The following is an 18,363-nucleotide window of genomic DNA, read 5'->3' as shown; positions in this document are numbered from 1 at the left end:
CTGGCAGAACTATGCAGCTGCCAGAGCCGGGCCAAACAGCAGTTATACCATTAGAAGGCAACATAAGCCATCAAAGAGATGTGGGGGCACGTACAAGGCCTCTGCTGTTGGCAGAGCTGTGAGGGTGGCAGTTCTGGCAGAAAGGGAGGGAAAAACTGACAGGGAGATTGGAAAATGTCTTCAGCCACCTCCTGTATATCTGAGAGAAATGCTTACTGTCGTCTTTTCTGGGCTGGCCACAGCCAGACTTGAACTAAGCCTGGGAAGTGCTCCTCCTCTCCCAGGCAGGAGGAACAGGAACAACTCAACATTTAATCAGTTCTTCAAACAAAGAGATGGTATTGAACAGCACAGGGAGGGTATGGATCCCAGCTCCACCTTTCAGGCAGATGGGATTGCATGTCGGTGCTCTGTAAAGGGGCTTTGTCCCACCAGCATACCCAGATCCTGTACAAGGAAAGCTCAGAGAGTACTAGATCCAAGATTTTAGATCCACTCAGTCTAGGCTTGATGTTGTTTCCATCCTCTATCATAAAACTTGCAAGAGGAAGATCTTTTTTCTCTGTACCTCTTCATCTACTCCTTCCACAGAACTATAGGAGTAGAAAAAACATTCATTAGATTCAGTAGGAAAGCATTCCACTCCCTTTCACAAAGCAGCAGAGTATTCAGGAGTCACACAAATGTAGTGCCAGCAGAAGAACACGTGGATGTAGTGTTTTCCAGAATACAGAATAAACATGAAGGGTCTTCCCTCTCAAACCCTTTGAGAGGAAAGACTTCTTTCCATTGCTTCTTTCGTCTTGTTGGCCTTTTTATTTTGCTTGAACCTAGACAATCATCTATTGTCTAGCCAGAATGGGGTGGCAGAGAACTAATTTGGTCCCTCGGGAATGGCTGTAAAGAGATACATGGTACCTTTTCTGCCCCACTTCAGAATTCTTCCCAATCTAAGAGGAATTACAAGGACAGCTTTCTTGCCCAAAGACAGTTCATGGAAAGCGTGTGGAAAGTGTGGCAGACCTCTCCTGCATAATCAGGACGTGTAGCAGGTCACTCCTTATGAAAGAGACACATTACAATTTGTCTGTAACTTAGTTTTGAGGAACATCTGTCCTTCTGTACTGTTTAGAATATCTGACTAATGAGTCAGCACCAATTCCTCAGGTCACAACATAGCTTGACAAGCCAGAATCAAACCTGACTGCTCTGCCACATGAAAGAACTGAGCAATAATTGAGCACTGTGATAACAAAACTGAAAAAAAGATGACAGAAATGCAGAATTGTGATTCACTGCTCATTGTCTATGCAGACCGGTGACAGGTGGTATCCCTCTGGGATCAGTACCGGGGCCAATACTCTTCAACACTTTTGTCAGCAGCACATACAGTGGGATCAAGGGCACCCTCTGCAAGTTTGGCACCAACACCAAGCGGTGCGGAGCACCACTGGCAGGCAGCAGTGCCACCCAGAGGGGCCTGGACAGGCTGGAGAGGTGGTGAGTCAAGGGGTTAAGTTAGAATACCAGGTGGGAATAATTGAAACAAGGTTGGGGATGACAGGTGATACATGAAGTATTGTAAGAGTGCAGGAGCCATAAATACCACTGGCTTCTAAGAATGAGAGGAGGTTTGGACTGTGACGAGCAGGCCAAGGAGCACCTTGCCACAGGTGAAGAGCTTACCATGAGGAAGACGTCTCACTTCTTCTCCAGAAGCCCACTGACCCAATTAAAGAATACAATTGGGCAGATGTAATGGATATTCAGCTAATTATAATATTAGGTGAGAGCTAATGTTTTTAAAAATAAGCAAGGTAGAAACCTGGAAGCCATTTGAATATGTAAAACTTTTTTGGATAAACAGAGAGCAGCTGTTTGTGACTTTTTTACACATGCACTTGGAAATTACTCCACATGTGTCCAGCACTGTAATAAATGCACCCTCTTTTCAACTTTAATTAGTTGAAGAGTTGTCTGTCCATGCTTCAGTGTGTCTGTGCAAACCCCATGAAGTCCAACAAGGGAAAGCTTAGAGTCCTGTACCTGGGTTGTGGCAATCCCAGACACAGGTACAGGCTGAGTGGAGATTGACAGCAGCCCTGAGGAGAACAACTTGGGGGTGAGGTTGATGACAAATCTAACATGACCCAGCCATGAGCACTCACAGTACAGGAAGGCAATGGGATTCTGGGCTGCATCCAGAGCAGTGTGGGCAGCAGGGCCAGGGAGGGGAATCTGCCCCTCTGCTCGGCTGAGACCCCACCTGGAGTACTGAGAACAGCTCTGGTGCCTCCAGCAATAAATATGGAACTGTTGGAGCAAGTGCAGAGGAGGCCACAACATTGGTAAGAAGGCTGGAGCACCTCCCCCAGACAAGCTGAGAGAGTTGGGGCTATTCAGCCTGGAAAAGAGAAGGCTGTGTAGAAACCTCCTGGCAACCCTGCAGTATCTGAAGGGTCCTACAGGGAAGCTGGAGAGGGACTCTTCATCAGCAACTGTAGCGAAATGACAAGGTGTAATGGGTACAAACTGAAAGAAGGGCAATTTATATCAAATACTGGTAAGAAATTCTTTCCTGGGAGGGTGGCGAGATACTGGAACAGGTTGCCCAGGGAGCTGTGGGTGCCCCAACCCCTGGCACTGTTCAAAGTCAGGCTGGATAAGGTCTTGAGCAACTTGATGCAGCAAGAGGTGTCTCTGCCCATGGCAGTGAGGTTGGGACTAGAGGATCCTGAAGGTCCCTTCCAACGCTTGACATTCTGTGACTCTATGAAACTCCCCAGGCAAGCCATTAAAGTAACAGATTCAGGCAGTCAGTGCCTTGCCAGTCTCCCCCACCTGCCCATATATACAAAATTTTATGTATTTTCTGATCACCATCATCACCTGTGGATAATGGGGGTAGCAACTGGCTACTGCTGGGGGAATACAATGGAGTATTTCAGCGGCAACAATAGCTACATTGTGATAGTTGCTTCCTGCCACATTCTGTCCCTATTTTTGCTGCTGTTCTGAGCAATTCACTCAAAAAATACCAACTGAAGTTTAGTAAGTACTTTATTGATAGAGTATCACACAGAGTTGAAAAAGCATTGGACAGCTCAGAGCCTAGCCATGTATTTCCATGTGCAGAATTCAGATGAAATCTGTTGTTTATTTCAGTATGGAATCTTCACTTGCTAAAAGGGAAGAAACCACAAACATGGTTAAAACTATTAGCCATGCAGAACAAAAACATGCAAAGCATAGTGGAATCAAAGCCTATCTTTATGTAATTTCCTTCTGGCCAGTATTTATGATTCCCACTTCTGTTTATTCAACAGAATTGTAATCAACAGCTCTGGGGTGATGGCAAACTTTTAAGTTTACTCAGCAACAAAAGACAGTTTTCTGGACTGACAAGTCAAATAAGCCCAGAAAAAGCTACCACTGCAGGTATGTCCATCTTAAGGAACAATCTTCAGCAACTGCACTGCACATAATGAGAGTTTAACAACTGCTTTTCTGAAAAAAAACCAAATCAAACCCACTGTTGGGAACAACCGACCTGGTACCTATGTGTCACTTTTAAACAGATTAAACATTCTAAAGTAATAATCATGAAAGTTTCCTTACTAAGTGGCCTGGTAACATTACAGCACAGCCTCCACCTCCAAAAATACAGGAAGTTTAATCTAACTAGAGAACATCTTAAAGATCCATTTTTTTTTTAGTCCATTACCAATTGAGATGATGTATTTAAGAAGGCAAAAAGCTTTATCTCCAGTAAGTCATAGACAAAACATATTTTAATTTCTGTATGTGTAGTTAATTACAGTGTTTTGTTCAACAATAATTTTGTTTAGAACAATGCAAATGTTCTTTCGCATGGAAAGAATTACAGAGCGCGTATCTGCACCAAGAACAGCCTGAGTTGTTAATCTATTTTCTTAAAATTCTTCTTGGTTTTAAGTCTACCTAAAAACTCTAGGTGAAACTAAGGTAGAGAGTACATTCCTCTGTATGGCAGGGGGGAAGGAATCCTCTATTAGACCCATACAGGGAACAGAAGAAATAATCCTAAGGACAAGGGAAACAATGCTGCAGCAGGAATACTAAGGGTGGAAGGGAATGAGAACAAAAGCAGCAGTTTTAGTTGCGAATGGTGCCCTCCAGCACACCCTCTTCGTATGAGAGATACAACAAATGCAGCTCTAACACCGCAAAATACAAAAAGACCAAGCTGACCTCTAGCAATACATGTGTGATGCCACTTAAAAGTCTTGAGTTGCAATTACGTACCATTGCCTATGCCCTATATTTAGTCATATTTGTGAGGTTCCTACACTGCATGGAGCAAAGGGCTTGCACATCCAGATGAAAAAGTGACATGCCAGCACAGCTGATATATAGACTCAATCATTCCTCACAGAATAACCAGCATCTTTCAGCAGTTTGTTTCCTTGTCGAAAATTCAGCCATTTAACAGGTCCTGACTGTTGCAAAAGTGTTATGCCTTGCTCTGACAAGCTTTTCAAAATGCAGGCATAATGAAACAGCAGTACTATTTACTCCTCACACGGCCCTAACCCCCGCCTCCAGGGATTAGCTGCAGGTCCCAGTTTTTCTTAAGAGCACTCCGGTGGAACACCAGTTCTGCAGCCTAGCGCCTGCAACACAGTGTGGGATGAATACACTAAACCGAGGGACTACCTTCTGCAAGCTCTTTTGCAATTCGCTCCAGTTCTTCACGTTTCTTTTTCTCCGCCGCTTCTACTCTTCTCTCTTCCTCAGCAATCGGCTTCAGGTAGTCTGCCATCAACACAAGCCCTTTAAAATACAACTTCCCGAACCCCCGGCGGAAAGCTCCGCTCATGCGGTCTCGGTCAAAAAGGAGCAAAAGCCAGTTTTGCTGGCAGAAAAGCCCATTTCATAGGGATCTGTGCCTTCACACCAGCAGGGCCGCCCGGCAGGGCCGGGGGAGGGAAATGGCGGCCGGGACATTTCAAGGTGCCCTTGCGGGGCGGGCGCGGGGGAGCGGGGAGCGGCCGCCCGGGACGCCGCACTCACCGTATCGCTTCTTGCCGTAGATCATCCCCACGAGCAGCGCCGAGTAGCGGGTGAACTGCGGGAGGCAGAGACAAGGACGCGCCCTTCGCTCAGCCCACAGGCACGGCCGGGCCCCACCGCCCCGCGCCCTGGCCGGCCGGCCCGGGCGGCCCTCCCCGCGCCCCCGCACCCCCGGCACAGCCCCGGCGATAACCCCAGCTCCCTCACCTTGATGAGCGGGGACACCTGCACCGGCGGGATCATCCTGGCGGCGGCGGCAGCGGCCGGAACTGAGCGCGGCGGCAGGAAGGGGTGGGAACAGCCGTGACCGGGAAGCCAAATGCGGTGCCGCCCTGTGCTTCCCGAGCGCCGGCGGGTCCGTCACTCAAAGAGCTCCGGCGGCGCAGGGGCCGCAGCGTCTCCGCTACAAGGAGGGGCGGAGGGGCAGAGGGAGCTGTGAGAAGTATCGAGGGGATCTCATCCACGTTTTTGAATGACAAATGCACACAGACTGAACGGCAGGAAATTCCTTTTAAATGGAACAAAAGATAACCACTCTTTCTTTTATTTTTTAATTTTTAAATTTTTTTTAAACTCATAAACACATAATTTTTAAATTTTTAAAAAACTTATTAAAAGCTGTTGAGCCCTTTGGAAACAGATACTGGAAACATTTTGTCACTGTCAGCCTGGTCAGGTATTGGCATAGGTTGGCCAGGGAGGTGGTGCAGTCACCATCACTGGAGGTGTTCAAGAGGCATGAGGATCTGGTGCAGACGATGTGGTTTAGTGGTCTAGGGGTTACAGTGGCACTGCTGGGTGAATAGCTGGACTGGGTGATCTTAAAGGTCTCTTACAACCTTAACGATTCTGTCATTAAATGGTTATGGTGGCTCTGTGCAGATGCTCAGTCTGACTGGACAAAGACCTCTGCAACCAACCCATCTAGCCAACCCTGCTTCAAACTGGAGGCTTGGACTAGGTGGTCTTCAGAGGCCCCTTCCAATGACATCTGTTCTGTGGTTCTGGGATTGTAATTACTGTATTTCAGTTTAATTTTCATAGATACAAAATCCTGTGGTCATTAGCAATTCTATCAAGAACAACTAGCTACAGTTATATTTGGGAATGATCTCCTACTTGAAAATGACACAATTCAAATTGATGAAGTTTGTTTCTCAAGAACTTGAAATTATGCTAAATGACCTCTCTTTATACAAAGTCCCATATCATGTTTGTCCTTAGGTTTAGGTTCTGATATATTACCAAATTTGGGTTGAATAATGCTATCTTGACCACAAGCAAAAATAAAATGGCTCGTTCTGCAGAACAAATTACTTATTTATACGTGGGCTTAACAAAAAAAACAGAAACAAACTGACCCAGAAAAACCAAGTGAACCAAAACCATGCACGCACGCACACAGACATCAAAAAAAAAGCATTATTGAGCCAGTACAGTGGCTTGTAATATTTATATGTGGCTTTATATTAAGCATCCTTATAAACACTGAAAAGAAACTCCTTGGCTAGTTTTTGGGTTTCATTCTCTTCAGGTACCATGGGAAGTAGAATCAACATTTCTTTACATCACATTAAATGCATTTTGGTATTTTGTAAAAAAATCACAAAACTGCTGAGGTTGGAAGGGACCTTGGTGATCTCGTAGGAAAAACCCACCTAACATAATTTTAATTACAGACATTGGCCTTAAAGTTCACCTACAGAGAAGAAATAAACGGTTTGAAGTTTTGCTTCTTCACTGATTTCAATTTATTACAAATACACATATTCACTACTTACTATGTGTCTGCTGCACATTAGAAACAAAACCATACAGAACCAAAAGTGCTTTTATTAAGTATCAGAAAAACTGCTATACACAACACAATGGAAGTAATTTAACCACAACTAGGTATAAATCCCCTTGAATAGCTGAACATACTCTTCATGAGAAGTATGTAATATTCACAATGACATATTCGGTATCAAGGTGCTTCAAAACAAAAGCACAAGTGCTTTCAAGACTGATCTCAACTGAAACGAGATATTTGTTTTTCACCTGCAATTTCTTCAGGCATATTTTGCCACATTTTTTTTTCATGATGAAGAACAAAATTCCCCAAATGCCTTTAATTATGGCATCAAAGTTGTCAGGCACTAAGATAATTCAAGATGCAAATTAATCACTCTGCCAGAAGGAAATGTAATGGCTTCTAGGGCAGCCAGAGTTTAGATTATTTGAAAAGTACAATACTTATCCAGCTACATGTAAGTGTAAAAAAAAAAATTCAACATTATCACGGACAGGAACTTCTAGGGGTTAGTTTCTTCTGCTGTCTTCCTGAGACTCAGAAATCTGTGGGACCCCTTAGTTGTCCACGGCTCAGGAGAAAGCTTAACTCCCTTACCTGATGTGGAACTCTCACACATTGCAGTCTCATACTCTCCTTGAATATGACACCATGCCTTCTGAGTAACAGAAGGATGTTCCATTGCCAGACAAAAAACAGACACAAAAAGCCTGAGAAATTAAAACACTTCAGACAAGAAGCTTCTGCAGAACAGAAAAAACCTTCTGTCTAATCACAGAGCTCTCTTCCCTCAGAAAATATCAAAGCTAGTTGAAACTTGGATGCAAAGCCACATGAATCCTCATTTGTTACACACTTTTAAGAAAAGAATAGATATGGCCGAAGAACTTGCGTTCAGATGGCTTGGAAGACTGCTATCACAATTGCAACTCCCATCTAAACTCACACAGAGCCACTCAAACAGTTAGATTTCCAACTGCTATCCCCTGTTTGTGACTATGCAAACAGACCATTGAAAAAAACCATTAAAATTTTAACATTGAAAAAAAAAAAAAAAAGAAACCAGTAACTTGTACGCATACATGTTCTACTATTATGTACCATCCAGAAATCCAGATGTCTCTGTGCTTTCCATTCCTCACATTCTCTTACATAGAAGCTCAACCAACTTCTCTCTGTTTGGCTGCCATTTTCCTGGATTTCTGCACACCTCTTTATCGATCATTGCTGCAGTTACATGTCAAGCAGCGTTTTTCTGTAAGGCAATACTAAAAGAAGGGGAACATGCTTTTCTTTGCATCCCCTCTTTATCCAATATTTTCAATAGCAGATTTTGGAGAAAGGGTCTTGAGCATGGCCAGCTTAAACATAAATATGCCCCAGTTATGGTCAATACAGGCTTTGGTTTACATCAATATAATCCACACACAAATATAATGCAAGTCAGAGGAGCTGAATATGATCTCGTAACCTCACATGCGCTATGCGGAAATTTAGGACAGTGTTTCATTTGGAGACAAACACGCCTCCTCTTCTTCTAACAATACAACCTTCCGTCTGGAGAGAGACATCACAGACTTTATGGCAGTCAAAGAAATTCTAACAAAAATGCGCAAGGCGAGAAAAGCAAACGGGATTACAATCTGCATAAGATGGAAAATAGCAGTGCTAAATTCACTTAACAAGCAAGTTAGAAAGAAGGCCCCCAGACTTACGCAAGGGTAGAGAGCCAGCTTGGCAAACATGAAGGCATGCTCCTTGCCACCATATCTAGCAAAGGAATGCAAAGTTTCCTCTTCATTGAGAAGGGCTGTAGTCCATATTGCAAACTGAAATATGCTGGCAAAGAAAGTGATCACACAGCTGACCTGAATGGCTTCTATTTCATTATGAGACTTTTCTGCAAATTCACTGGTCAGCTGGTAAGCTAGTGGAAGCCCACCAATGAAAGCCAATGAAAGTATGTTGAGCAGTCCCATTAACCGGGTAGCTTTCGTTACATAAAGGAAAAGAGAGTGATGGACAAACCACAGGAGACCAATTGTAACAAATGAGCCAAAGTAAGCAAGGTAGTTTGGCCCATATTCACTTAAAGCTTCAAGAAGACTGCCATGGAACTTCTCCTCAACTTCTCTGGGGTCAGGAACATTGTCTTCGCTGTGGAGAGAAAAATTTATTTACTCTTCATATTCCTGTTATAAAAACACATCTGGAGCAAGACTGAATTATGCTGCTTTACTTTGAGAAAGTAGTGAACAACAGGAATCCACTCTGTACTTCTCTAGTAATTTAGAAACAGTGTTTCAAATAACAGCTCTGCAAAGCAATAATATATATATGGAAATCCGAATGCAGGTTGGCATTCCTTTGGGTTAATAAAGTTTATACAGTGATGAAACAGCTTTTATTGACAAAAAGCTTTCATCTGAAAACATAACTAAGCAAAAAAAGGAAGCTTTGTTCTTCAAGACTCTACATCCCAACATGTATTATGCGCACTGATGATTATTACTGCGGGAATGTGGGTGTTAAAAGTATCTTTGGTTTGTGCTGTGTCCTTCTAGAAAATCATTCTTTAAAGTAACCACTGCAGATTTTGGAAGTCAAACACAATGTTTGATTAATTTTATTTCCTCAAATGTTACACACAGACAAAAGTTTATATATTTAACAAGACGAAGTGCAAGAACCAGCATAAAGCCTTACCATATATCCAAAATGAGCAGGGTTGCTACAATGGCATAGACTCCATCACTGAATGCTTCTACTCGTTCTTTACTCAGAGGCTCACTGAGGTAAAACGTGAACGTTTCTAAGCTATGAGGTTCCTCCTCTTCACATCTCTGACCTGGAAACATATCCAGAGGCTTAATCATGAAAAGAAGTATAAAATAAAGTAGTTCAACAACCTACTGTGACCTTTTTTCCTTATCTGCCTAAATTTTTCTTTAGACAAAAGGATGCCAGTCATCCACGCATGTCAGTCACTCTACTTTTTTTGGCATATGCGCCTTTCCCTGAAATTTATGTTTCTTTCAAGACAAGTGCTACAGGAACAACAATGAAAGTATGTGCTACAGGAACAACAAAAAAAGCTCTTTCCTTTAAACTGTATGGCAAACCATTAATAATGACTCAAAGTTGTAACTGAACAAAACAAATCAGATGCTGCACTTCAGGAAGCCCTAAAAGCTCGAGGGCCACTATGACAGCTTGGAGAACTTAGACTGTATGGTAGTAAAAACCTGTCTTGAAAAAAACCATGGGGGCTGAACAAGGATATTGAACTCACTTAAAATAATTCAAGCCTTTTGTCAAAAGGTGTAGTTTTTATAGGAAATGTCAAACATATCTCTAAAGAGTGAACTCAGAAGTGCCCAGCTAGCCAAAATACACTGCTTCAGGTATATATATATATAAGGTTAAGGTTCCACAGGAATGCAAAGCAGGTGTAATCACAAGAAATTCAGTAAAGCAGTATTTCAGCCATCTGACAGGATGAGGTAGATGTGACCTGACTGCAAACCACACTGGCCCCATCACAATAAGCACGGACAATATTTGTATGTGTTTATTCTAGGCTTCATCCTTTTAAAGCATTTCTGCCTCCCTGTTACTGCTGCCACATGGGGGAGCGAAGAGTATGCTCACATTTGCACTGGAAACAGACAGACTTGTACTAGTCTGAACAGCAGCAGTAGAAGTACAAAGGTGTTATTCTTCTGCCCCAGCTTGGGAGTGTCAGTACCAAAGACATTATCTCTTCAGTGGTTTTGTGGTCCCTCTCAGAAGGACACTGCACCTTTCAGCTAAGTAGGTTGCATGATATCCCCTGCTCCTTTTATTTTAGCAATGCCAACCTCTTTCTCAGCAGGATTTAAGAGCAGCTCAGGTTGCTATGGTTGTGCAATTGTTACTCCTGACACAAGGAGGGCAGAAAGCACACGAGGGAAGGAAGCATGGGTTTAGGCTAACTTGAGACATGTGTGAAGGCACTTCTTTAGATGATAGCAGTTAGATTAATGAGTAATTAGTAATACCCTGAACAGTTAACTATTGTGAGAAAGTTTGATTTACAGGTGTAGTGCTTGCCTGTTTGAAAATGTGTGACTATTCAGCATTGCAAGGAAGAAAGTGGTAAAGGCACAGAGCTTGCTTCCTTATGTTCTTCCATCTCCACGCTCCCTCTTGAGGAGGGAAAAGGGATAGATGGCCTGCTGCTGTCATTCATATACCTACATGCGTCTGCATGCACTCGCACTATCAGGACAAAAAAAAAAGTTTTGCACTGGAAAAATGATCTTACAATGTGTTGTGCCTTACACAAATCTCATTGCAATTATGGGAAACTAGGGAGCAAGGAGACACTGTTTAGAAGCACAACAATAAACCCCAAAATCACTATGTTCTGAGACCCAAAATGAAAGCAGAACTGAAATTATTTCATTCTGGGCTGTCTGCATAACGTTGACAACCTAATCTGAACATATGCCTAAGAATTTTGTTACTTACCAAGAATTTTGTTTTTACACCATGTAATTAACCGAGTGAGATGTGGAAAAATGATTACAAGTCCAAGAAGTATATAAGACTGTTGGAAAAGAAAATGAACAGTTAAAATATAGTTATCAAAAATATAAATTACCTTCCAGATTTAATATGAAACTATAACTCTCAATTTTAGAGCTTATAACACTAAGAAAAAGAAATCTTGACTTTCAAAAAGAAAAAGGCTCAGTTGAAATGCTCATTCACTTTCTGAATAATGCATGTGGAACCAAATACTGCTTTTTTGTAGCTAATTTAGTACCAGTAAAGAAGCAAACTAAAACAAGGAGGGAAATAATTCTGTTGACAAAAAGTACAGGAATAACTACTTTAGAAGTTGAAGAATTATCCCACATAATCCTTATGGGTTCTTCCAATTCATGATACTCTAAGATTGTACTATTTGTGTCACAAAAACACCTTGGCGTGTCCTAAGTGGTTCACAGGTTTTGCACAGGTCTAAGCACAGGAGCAACTTGGAGAGTAATTTCACCATTGTTAATATTAAAAACAAACAACAAAACTACAGTGAACAGAGTGAAGAAGAGGAGGAAAACATATTTTCAGACAAAACTAGGCCTTATCATGTTTGGACTTACAACTGCTCTTTTCAGCAAGAGCAATCTGATTTCTCGCAAACTTGGGGATTATTTAAATACTGCCAATTCCTGTGGAATCTTTCTCAAAATCCATCTTTTCCTAAAGAACAAGAGGAATGGAAGCTCAGCATACATTCAAAAACTAGATTTCAGTTCTGAATAGGGGTTCCAGAAAAGAGTTAAAGCTATTAATAAGTAGGAGCAACTCACTGACATCAAATAAACACAGAAGAGAAAAAGGCCATGTAAAAGCAGTCCTTAGCCAAAACTATTTGTTTTGAGATGCAGGCAACCTAACTGGTCTCCCTTCTCTGTTTGCTCTTACACCCTAAGTTAGTGCAGCAATTGCATTCACTTTTCTTCAGTTTGTGCAATGTGGTGTTCATTTCACATAAGCTTCCATATTGGTGTTCATTTCACATAAGATTCCTCAACTACTTCTGATGCACAAGATACGAACATAGAGTTTGGAAGACCTGCTTAAAACAAACAAGAAAGCAGGCACAGCAAGTAATAATTTAGCAGAATATTCTTTCTACACTATACAAACTCATGGATCAAGTTACAGGTTGATATATGTGATTAAATACATTCAATGCAAAAAACAACATCCTAGAACTAGCAATTGAGAAAGTGTGCATAATTAACACAGACATCACTATCTTCATACACAGTCCTAAAGACAGCTAATACAAACTGTTGCATCAAAGTTTTCTGTTAACTGAGAGCACTTACCAAAGGAATAAAGAAAAAAGAAAAGATGGCTGCTAAAAAGCATAAAATTGGTCCTCTCAGGATAATCTTTAAGATATGACGTTTATAGAAATTCTGATTTTCAGATTCCTGTATCTGTTGATTCAGTAAGTGTGGGTGATAGAATCCATATGCTACTATCACAGCCTACAAGGAAAAGAGCATTACTGAACTTATTACATATAAATATATTAAGGATTTAAAACATAAGACATAGAACTATAAATCAACACATTCGAAAACACTTTAAAGCTTTTTCTTCACTCCCATATGGAAAGCTGGTCTTTGAAACTCTGAGATTTGACAGCATACTGCATATGAAGATTTTAGTCTCCTCTGCAGAGTCTGTCATGACCGTTGATCCTTGATGAAGAGGAATGAAGACCTCTCTAATGAGGAATTGAATGCAACAAAGCACTGCACCAGGAGGAAGAATGCTGCTGGACTTCAGACTGAAAGCCCGTGTTCCCTCATCCACTGCTGCATGGCTCACAAAGACACCAGCAGGAAAACTCAACTGCTCTTTCCCCAAGGCATTTTTGCGAGAATGGGAATGGAATTCTGTGAACACTGAGATCAGCTGATTTAGTTGCATAAAACAGCTTCATGGGACAGTGAACTTTTGTCTCACATACAGGTACTGTATTATCATAATGGGCTTAACTTTGAAAAAGAATGCTATACAAGAACATATTCAGCAATTTATGCTACTCACTAGGAAGCTTAATTTCAGTTCCACACAAGAGAGTCTATGTAAAGGTGAAAATGCAAATGGATAGCTCCAATACCTGTATAAGGCCAATGACAACAGCACAGACACTGAACAGGAAGATACCAAAAGGTACCCCTGGAAAGGAGGCCATTAAGGAAAACTGGAAAAAAATCAACAAGATCATATATTTAATTAAGAAGCAATGCAGGAATAACAGTATAGAAATAGAAGCACTCTTCATTCAATATTGAAAATATTAATAAATCTACACAATAATTTGCATTTCATCATAATTCCATTAAATGCTGTTTCTAGTCACAAATACATGCAGGCATCCCAACCAAAGGCATCTGGAGAGATGGTTTTACTCTGACATTGACAGTGCTAAACCTCAGCCACTCTGGCACTGTGCCTCCATAATAATGTGCCTCCTGAGTGGCTTGTACCTGAGCATTAACCTTAACTAGTTGCAGTTGACATGATGTCATAGCTGTGAAAATTCTTGATATTAGGATACCTTTTTGAATCTTTTATTTTGTCTACCTCCACGGCTCCCTGTTGTATTAATTTCTGCAGCTTCTTTAGGGGAGGATAAAAAAGGAAAGGAAAAAAAAAAGAAAAACAGGGTGGAGTGTTAAGGTAACATGGACAGTTTTCTAAAAATAACTTCAGCTTCAAGGCAAAATGAAAAGTATATTCTCTTGCTGATAAAGATCATTTTACTGACCACAGCCCTATTTCTTGCAGACTAAATGTAAGACATACATATCCACATAGAAACAGGCGCCTGTCCTATTTACACATACAACTGTCAAGATGCATTTTAAGCAACTGTTTTGTTCTGTTAATATAGTATTCATTTGCAAATATTCTTTTGAGGTCATATGACCAAAAATTGTGCAGATTTTAAACATAAACCCTCAGCTGCAATCTTGCAGAGCAAATCAGAAGTGATACCACAAACTTGGTCTAAATTACAAAAAGAAAATATCCTGCCACATAAGGAGGAGTTTGAAACACAGTTTTATTTATCTTACCAAAATTCTTATCAGATAACCTGGACCTTCTTCAATACAGTTGCTTTTTTAAAAGAAATCATGGGAAATTTTTTACCATGAGAGTGGTAAAACATTGGCATAGTTGCCCAATCCCTGGAGATGTACAAGGTGAGGTTGGATGGACCGTTGAGAAACTTCATCTAGTTGAAGATGTTCCTGATCTTTGCAGGGGTTGGACTATAGGACCTTTAAGGGCCCCTTCCAACCCAAACTATTCTATGATACTATGACTTTCCATAACTGTAATTTTTGTTTCTAGAATACTCATTTTCTGCCAGGTCTAAAACATGAAGTATTTGAAGGTTATAAAATAGCTTCATGAATTTTAAAGAAGCAACACTTAACAACAATAACAGATTCAGAGTTTATACTATAACAACACTTTCCTGAGTTTCTGAATACTTTGGTAAAGTGTTTCCAAATAAATGAAGAAACAAGCAATGTAATTTAAACAAATGTCAGATTTTAGAAAATTACTTACTGTATATGGCAAGAAAGTTATGATCATCATACAAGCCTAAAACAGAAAAAAAGCATGTTGAAACACTATGTATTTTCTGGACACATCTTCAATGAGGGCATTGCTTGCTTTGTATTTTACAAGGAGATCAAATGCTTGTGCTGTATAATGAAAAATACCCACATTTCTGAAGTTGCTGAGTTTTGACTACAACAAATGGCTGCTTTTGTACACATATTCCATGTTCTCTATGCAAATTGCACAAGCTTATTGCAGAAAACACTACAGTTTTCTGTGTCTACTGATACCCAGGTAAAAGTTTTGCTATGGTTTTTACAAGACTTCTTTCTAAAGTAGCAATGCTAAATATACCACACTTTCTAAACAGTTGTTTCTGATTTGTCAAGAACATTAATAGCTGATTGTAAATATTTCGCATCTAAAAAAGCAAAATCAAAAAACTCAACCCAACAAACAAAAGCATAAAGAAATGCATTGCTTTGAAAGCTACATTAGGTAAGAATTAGATGCCTTAGGCTATTCTTCTAAAATTATTTCCTCTTGTTTTCTCTCATGGAGCCCCAACAGTGCTTTTATTAACAAAATTAGAATAACTATGTGGTTGCATACTTTCAGAGAACAGAGTTTAAAACAACATTGCAAAATACTCAGTTCCCCCAGATGAACTTCAGACTAACCTGCTGCAGAGCTTCTTCTGGTTCACAGTAGAACATTTGCATGTTAAAAGCAAGTTATTTATCAATCAGTCACAGTGAAACTAAAGATCTTTGTATTTTCCTGACTTTATATTTTCCTGGAAATATGTCAGAGTTATGCTAATTAATGTAGCAACTTTTGGATATTCACAGACACACTTAAGTGACCTGTATCGGCTTGTTAACCATCCAGCTTGTATGACAAGACTCACCAAATTTAGAAGAGCCAGGACATCATCTATATGTTCTATCACTTGAAACAACCTGTCAAGGCAAGGCAAAGTAAGGTTATAATGAGCAAGCCAACTCACGAACTATATATTTAAAACACTACATATAAATTGTACATTTATGATAGTATGGGGAAACCTAATTTCTTTTGCCACAGAATTAATACAAGTATTCCAGGTGCCACCAAAACTCATGAGGCTCAAATATGAAAGTAATTTGTTAGAAAAATCTTAAAAGCAAGATACAATGAAGTTCAGTCATGGAGCAGTTATTAAGAACCTGGTTTTTATTTGAATGGCAGAGTATTTTCAAAATTGTAAGGCTTAGAATAATTTCTCCTGAAGAGACAGCACACAAAGAAAAAGCTTTCCTTGTAAGCGTCCCCAGATTTTGTTAATGAAACTCTTCATTCACAAAACTATCACTTAGAATGAACAGGACCCATCACCGTCCACAAAACCCTGAGACTGTACCTCAGCATTTACTTCTACAAGCAAAGAAAAGCACTGGAGTAAAGGAATGGATATGGGGTGTCAGCTTCAAATACTGAATTACAGGTTACACACCTTTATTGGAACGCAGCCAATCCACTTACATAGCAGCATTTGTAAATTTCAAAATTCAAACAAAAACTGCCCTGGTTCCAGCACGACCCCTGCGTGCCAATTTCTTTTTAACCACCAAGACATGGCAGGTGGGAGTGTCCACAGCTCTATGAAGTACAGAATCTGCAACATTACAATTGACTTTGTGACAATTACTGCTGAGGACAGAGATGAGTTTTAGGCCAGCTGTACTATATCAGTTCTTTTGTTGTGGAGGATGCAAGTTACAACTTCATGGTTTTTTTCAGCAGAATTAGAAGTCTAATTCCATCTAGCTTTCAAGGTAAGACGAAAAGCAACTCTACAAGATATATAATGCTTGTTTTACTCTGTATGACTATGGCAGTAGTGTAAGAGTAGCTTTTCACTGCTAAGAGTAGCATCTCTTTACAATGGTTTTCTAATGTTATTCAACAAAAGACAATTCAGAAGTCTGGCAACAAGACAGAAATACATCAGAGACATGGTTATCTCCTGCACTTTCTAGCTTTTAACTTTAGATTTAAACATCATGTTCCTACCTTACATGAGCTGCCCATGCCACTGTGACTATTAAAAAGGTCATCAAGTAAACTGCAATTTTTGCTAGAAGAAGCTGCTGAACACTTTCACCTAATTTCTGAAACATAAAGTGACAACCAAGGAAACAAAATATAAATGTTATGTTACAAAATTATTACCAGCATCTGAAAAAGAGATGCACAACAATGTAATGTATTTTTTTTTGGAAAATGCCTCTCAAGAATGTAGTTCCCATTCAACAATCTCGTTAGTACATTGCAGAGAAAAGAGTTTATTAGGAACTTGTTAAATAGGCTGAAAAATGGCATTTGATGTATCAACACATCTCATCAATCGGTAAAAGGGCTTCCCAATGCTCTATTCACCTTGTTACTAATTTATGCATTCTCTCATCACTGTTACTATAAGAATGCATTTCAGAGGACTGGACACAATATGCCTCTTTTACTTTCACAGCACTGACTTCTGTAGTAGAAGCATTGCAGAGGTTTCATGTGACCATTGTTAAAAAGCAGAAAGGAGAGGGCTTAACCTCAGCAAATTTTGCACATACAACTATAATGGCTTAAACAGACTCATATAGTATATTTGCTGTAATACAGATCTTATCTGAACTTCTTATACTAAGATTTATGTCTATTTAAGAGCAGAAAAATAAATAGCGACAAAAGAAAAAACCTGTAGACTTTCTCAAATTATTGTTTCCTAAAATTCCTGGGTATTCTCAGAATCAATTTCCTTTCTGTAGTCTTCTTTTTCCACCTTTGTTTATTCAAAATACATTTATTATGAACCTGACTTTAAAACTAGCATTCAGATGGCGCTATGTAAGCTTCTCTCAGTGACGGTTTATTACCAAGAAGAGTAGATCCTTTATGAAAGATGTTTTGGCCAAATGGGCAATTCATCTCTCATAGAAAAGTAACTAATTATAAACTAAGGCGAGGATGTTACGTCTACTTGCGAGGACACAAGAAACAACAAACGGCACGTGATACCTGGTCAGGATGTATTTTTGTGTGAGCCACTGGCAAAATCTGAAAAAACAAAATGTTTATTAGCACATGACGTTCTTTTCCTTGTTGAGCAAAACCACACAACCTCCAGGTGCCAGGGGATTGCGTAGCCAGGAGCAGCTCTGGAAGTCACAGCCGCTCCCGGGCCGTGGCCAGGCCCGCCACGGCCGGCACAGCCGACACCTCTCCGGGACGGCCCCGACACATCGCGACAGCGGGGCGGGCGCGGAGCCGGGCGGCACCGGCGGCCGCGGCCCCGGGGGGCGCCGGACGGGCCGGACAGGCACGGGCACCACCCG

General features: G+C 40.6%; 2 protein-coding genes across 3 annotated transcripts; both read right to left on the bottom strand.

The window, feature by feature from the left end:
• Window positions 1–3,042: 3,042 nt before the first annotated feature.
• ATP5ME (ATP synthase membrane subunit e) lies at window positions 3,043–5,417 on the bottom strand. Its single transcript, XM_030968837.1, has 4 exons — window positions 5,260–5,417; window positions 5,053–5,107; window positions 4,696–4,794; window positions 3,043–3,182 (listed from the first exon to the last, which is right to left on the bottom strand). Exons 1-4 carry the CDS (start codon window positions 5,293–5,295, stop codon window positions 3,157–3,159), a joined length of 216 nt encoding a protein of 71 aa, XP_030824697.1. The 5' UTR covers window positions 5,296–5,417; the 3' UTR covers window positions 3,043–3,156.
• A 1,371-nt stretch (window positions 5,418–6,788) lies between these two features.
• TMEM175 (transmembrane protein 175) lies at window positions 6,789–18,103 on the bottom strand. Of its 2 annotated transcripts, XM_030969213.1 has the most exons (9): window positions 18,047–18,103; window positions 17,048–17,145; window positions 15,903–15,954; window positions 14,996–15,031; window positions 13,533–13,616; window positions 12,727–12,891; window positions 11,357–11,435; window positions 9,551–9,692; window positions 6,789–9,001 (listed from the first exon to the last, which is right to left on the bottom strand). In XM_030969213.1, exons 2-9 carry the CDS (start codon window positions 17,089–17,091, stop codon window positions 8,338–8,340), a joined length of 1,266 nt encoding a protein of 421 aa, XP_030825073.1. In that variant the 5' UTR covers window positions 17,092–17,145; window positions 18,047–18,103; the 3' UTR covers window positions 6,789–8,337. The 2 variants fall into 2 exon arrangements, with proteins under 2 accessions (XP_030825073.1, XP_030825072.1); XM_030969212.1 differs by lacking the exon at window positions 18,047–18,103 and having other exon boundaries at window positions 17,048–18,036.
• Window positions 18,104–18,363: the final 260 nt, after the last annotated feature.

This window comes from Camarhynchus parvulus, chromosome Z (genome assembly GCF_901933205.1).
Source record: "Camarhynchus parvulus chromosome Z, STF_HiC, whole genome shotgun sequence".
NCBI lineage: Eukaryota > Metazoa > Chordata > Aves > Passeriformes > Thraupidae > Camarhynchus > Camarhynchus parvulus.
The sequence above is the reverse complement of the archived record's forward strand: the minus strand, read 5'-3'. Positions and strand labels throughout refer to the sequence as shown.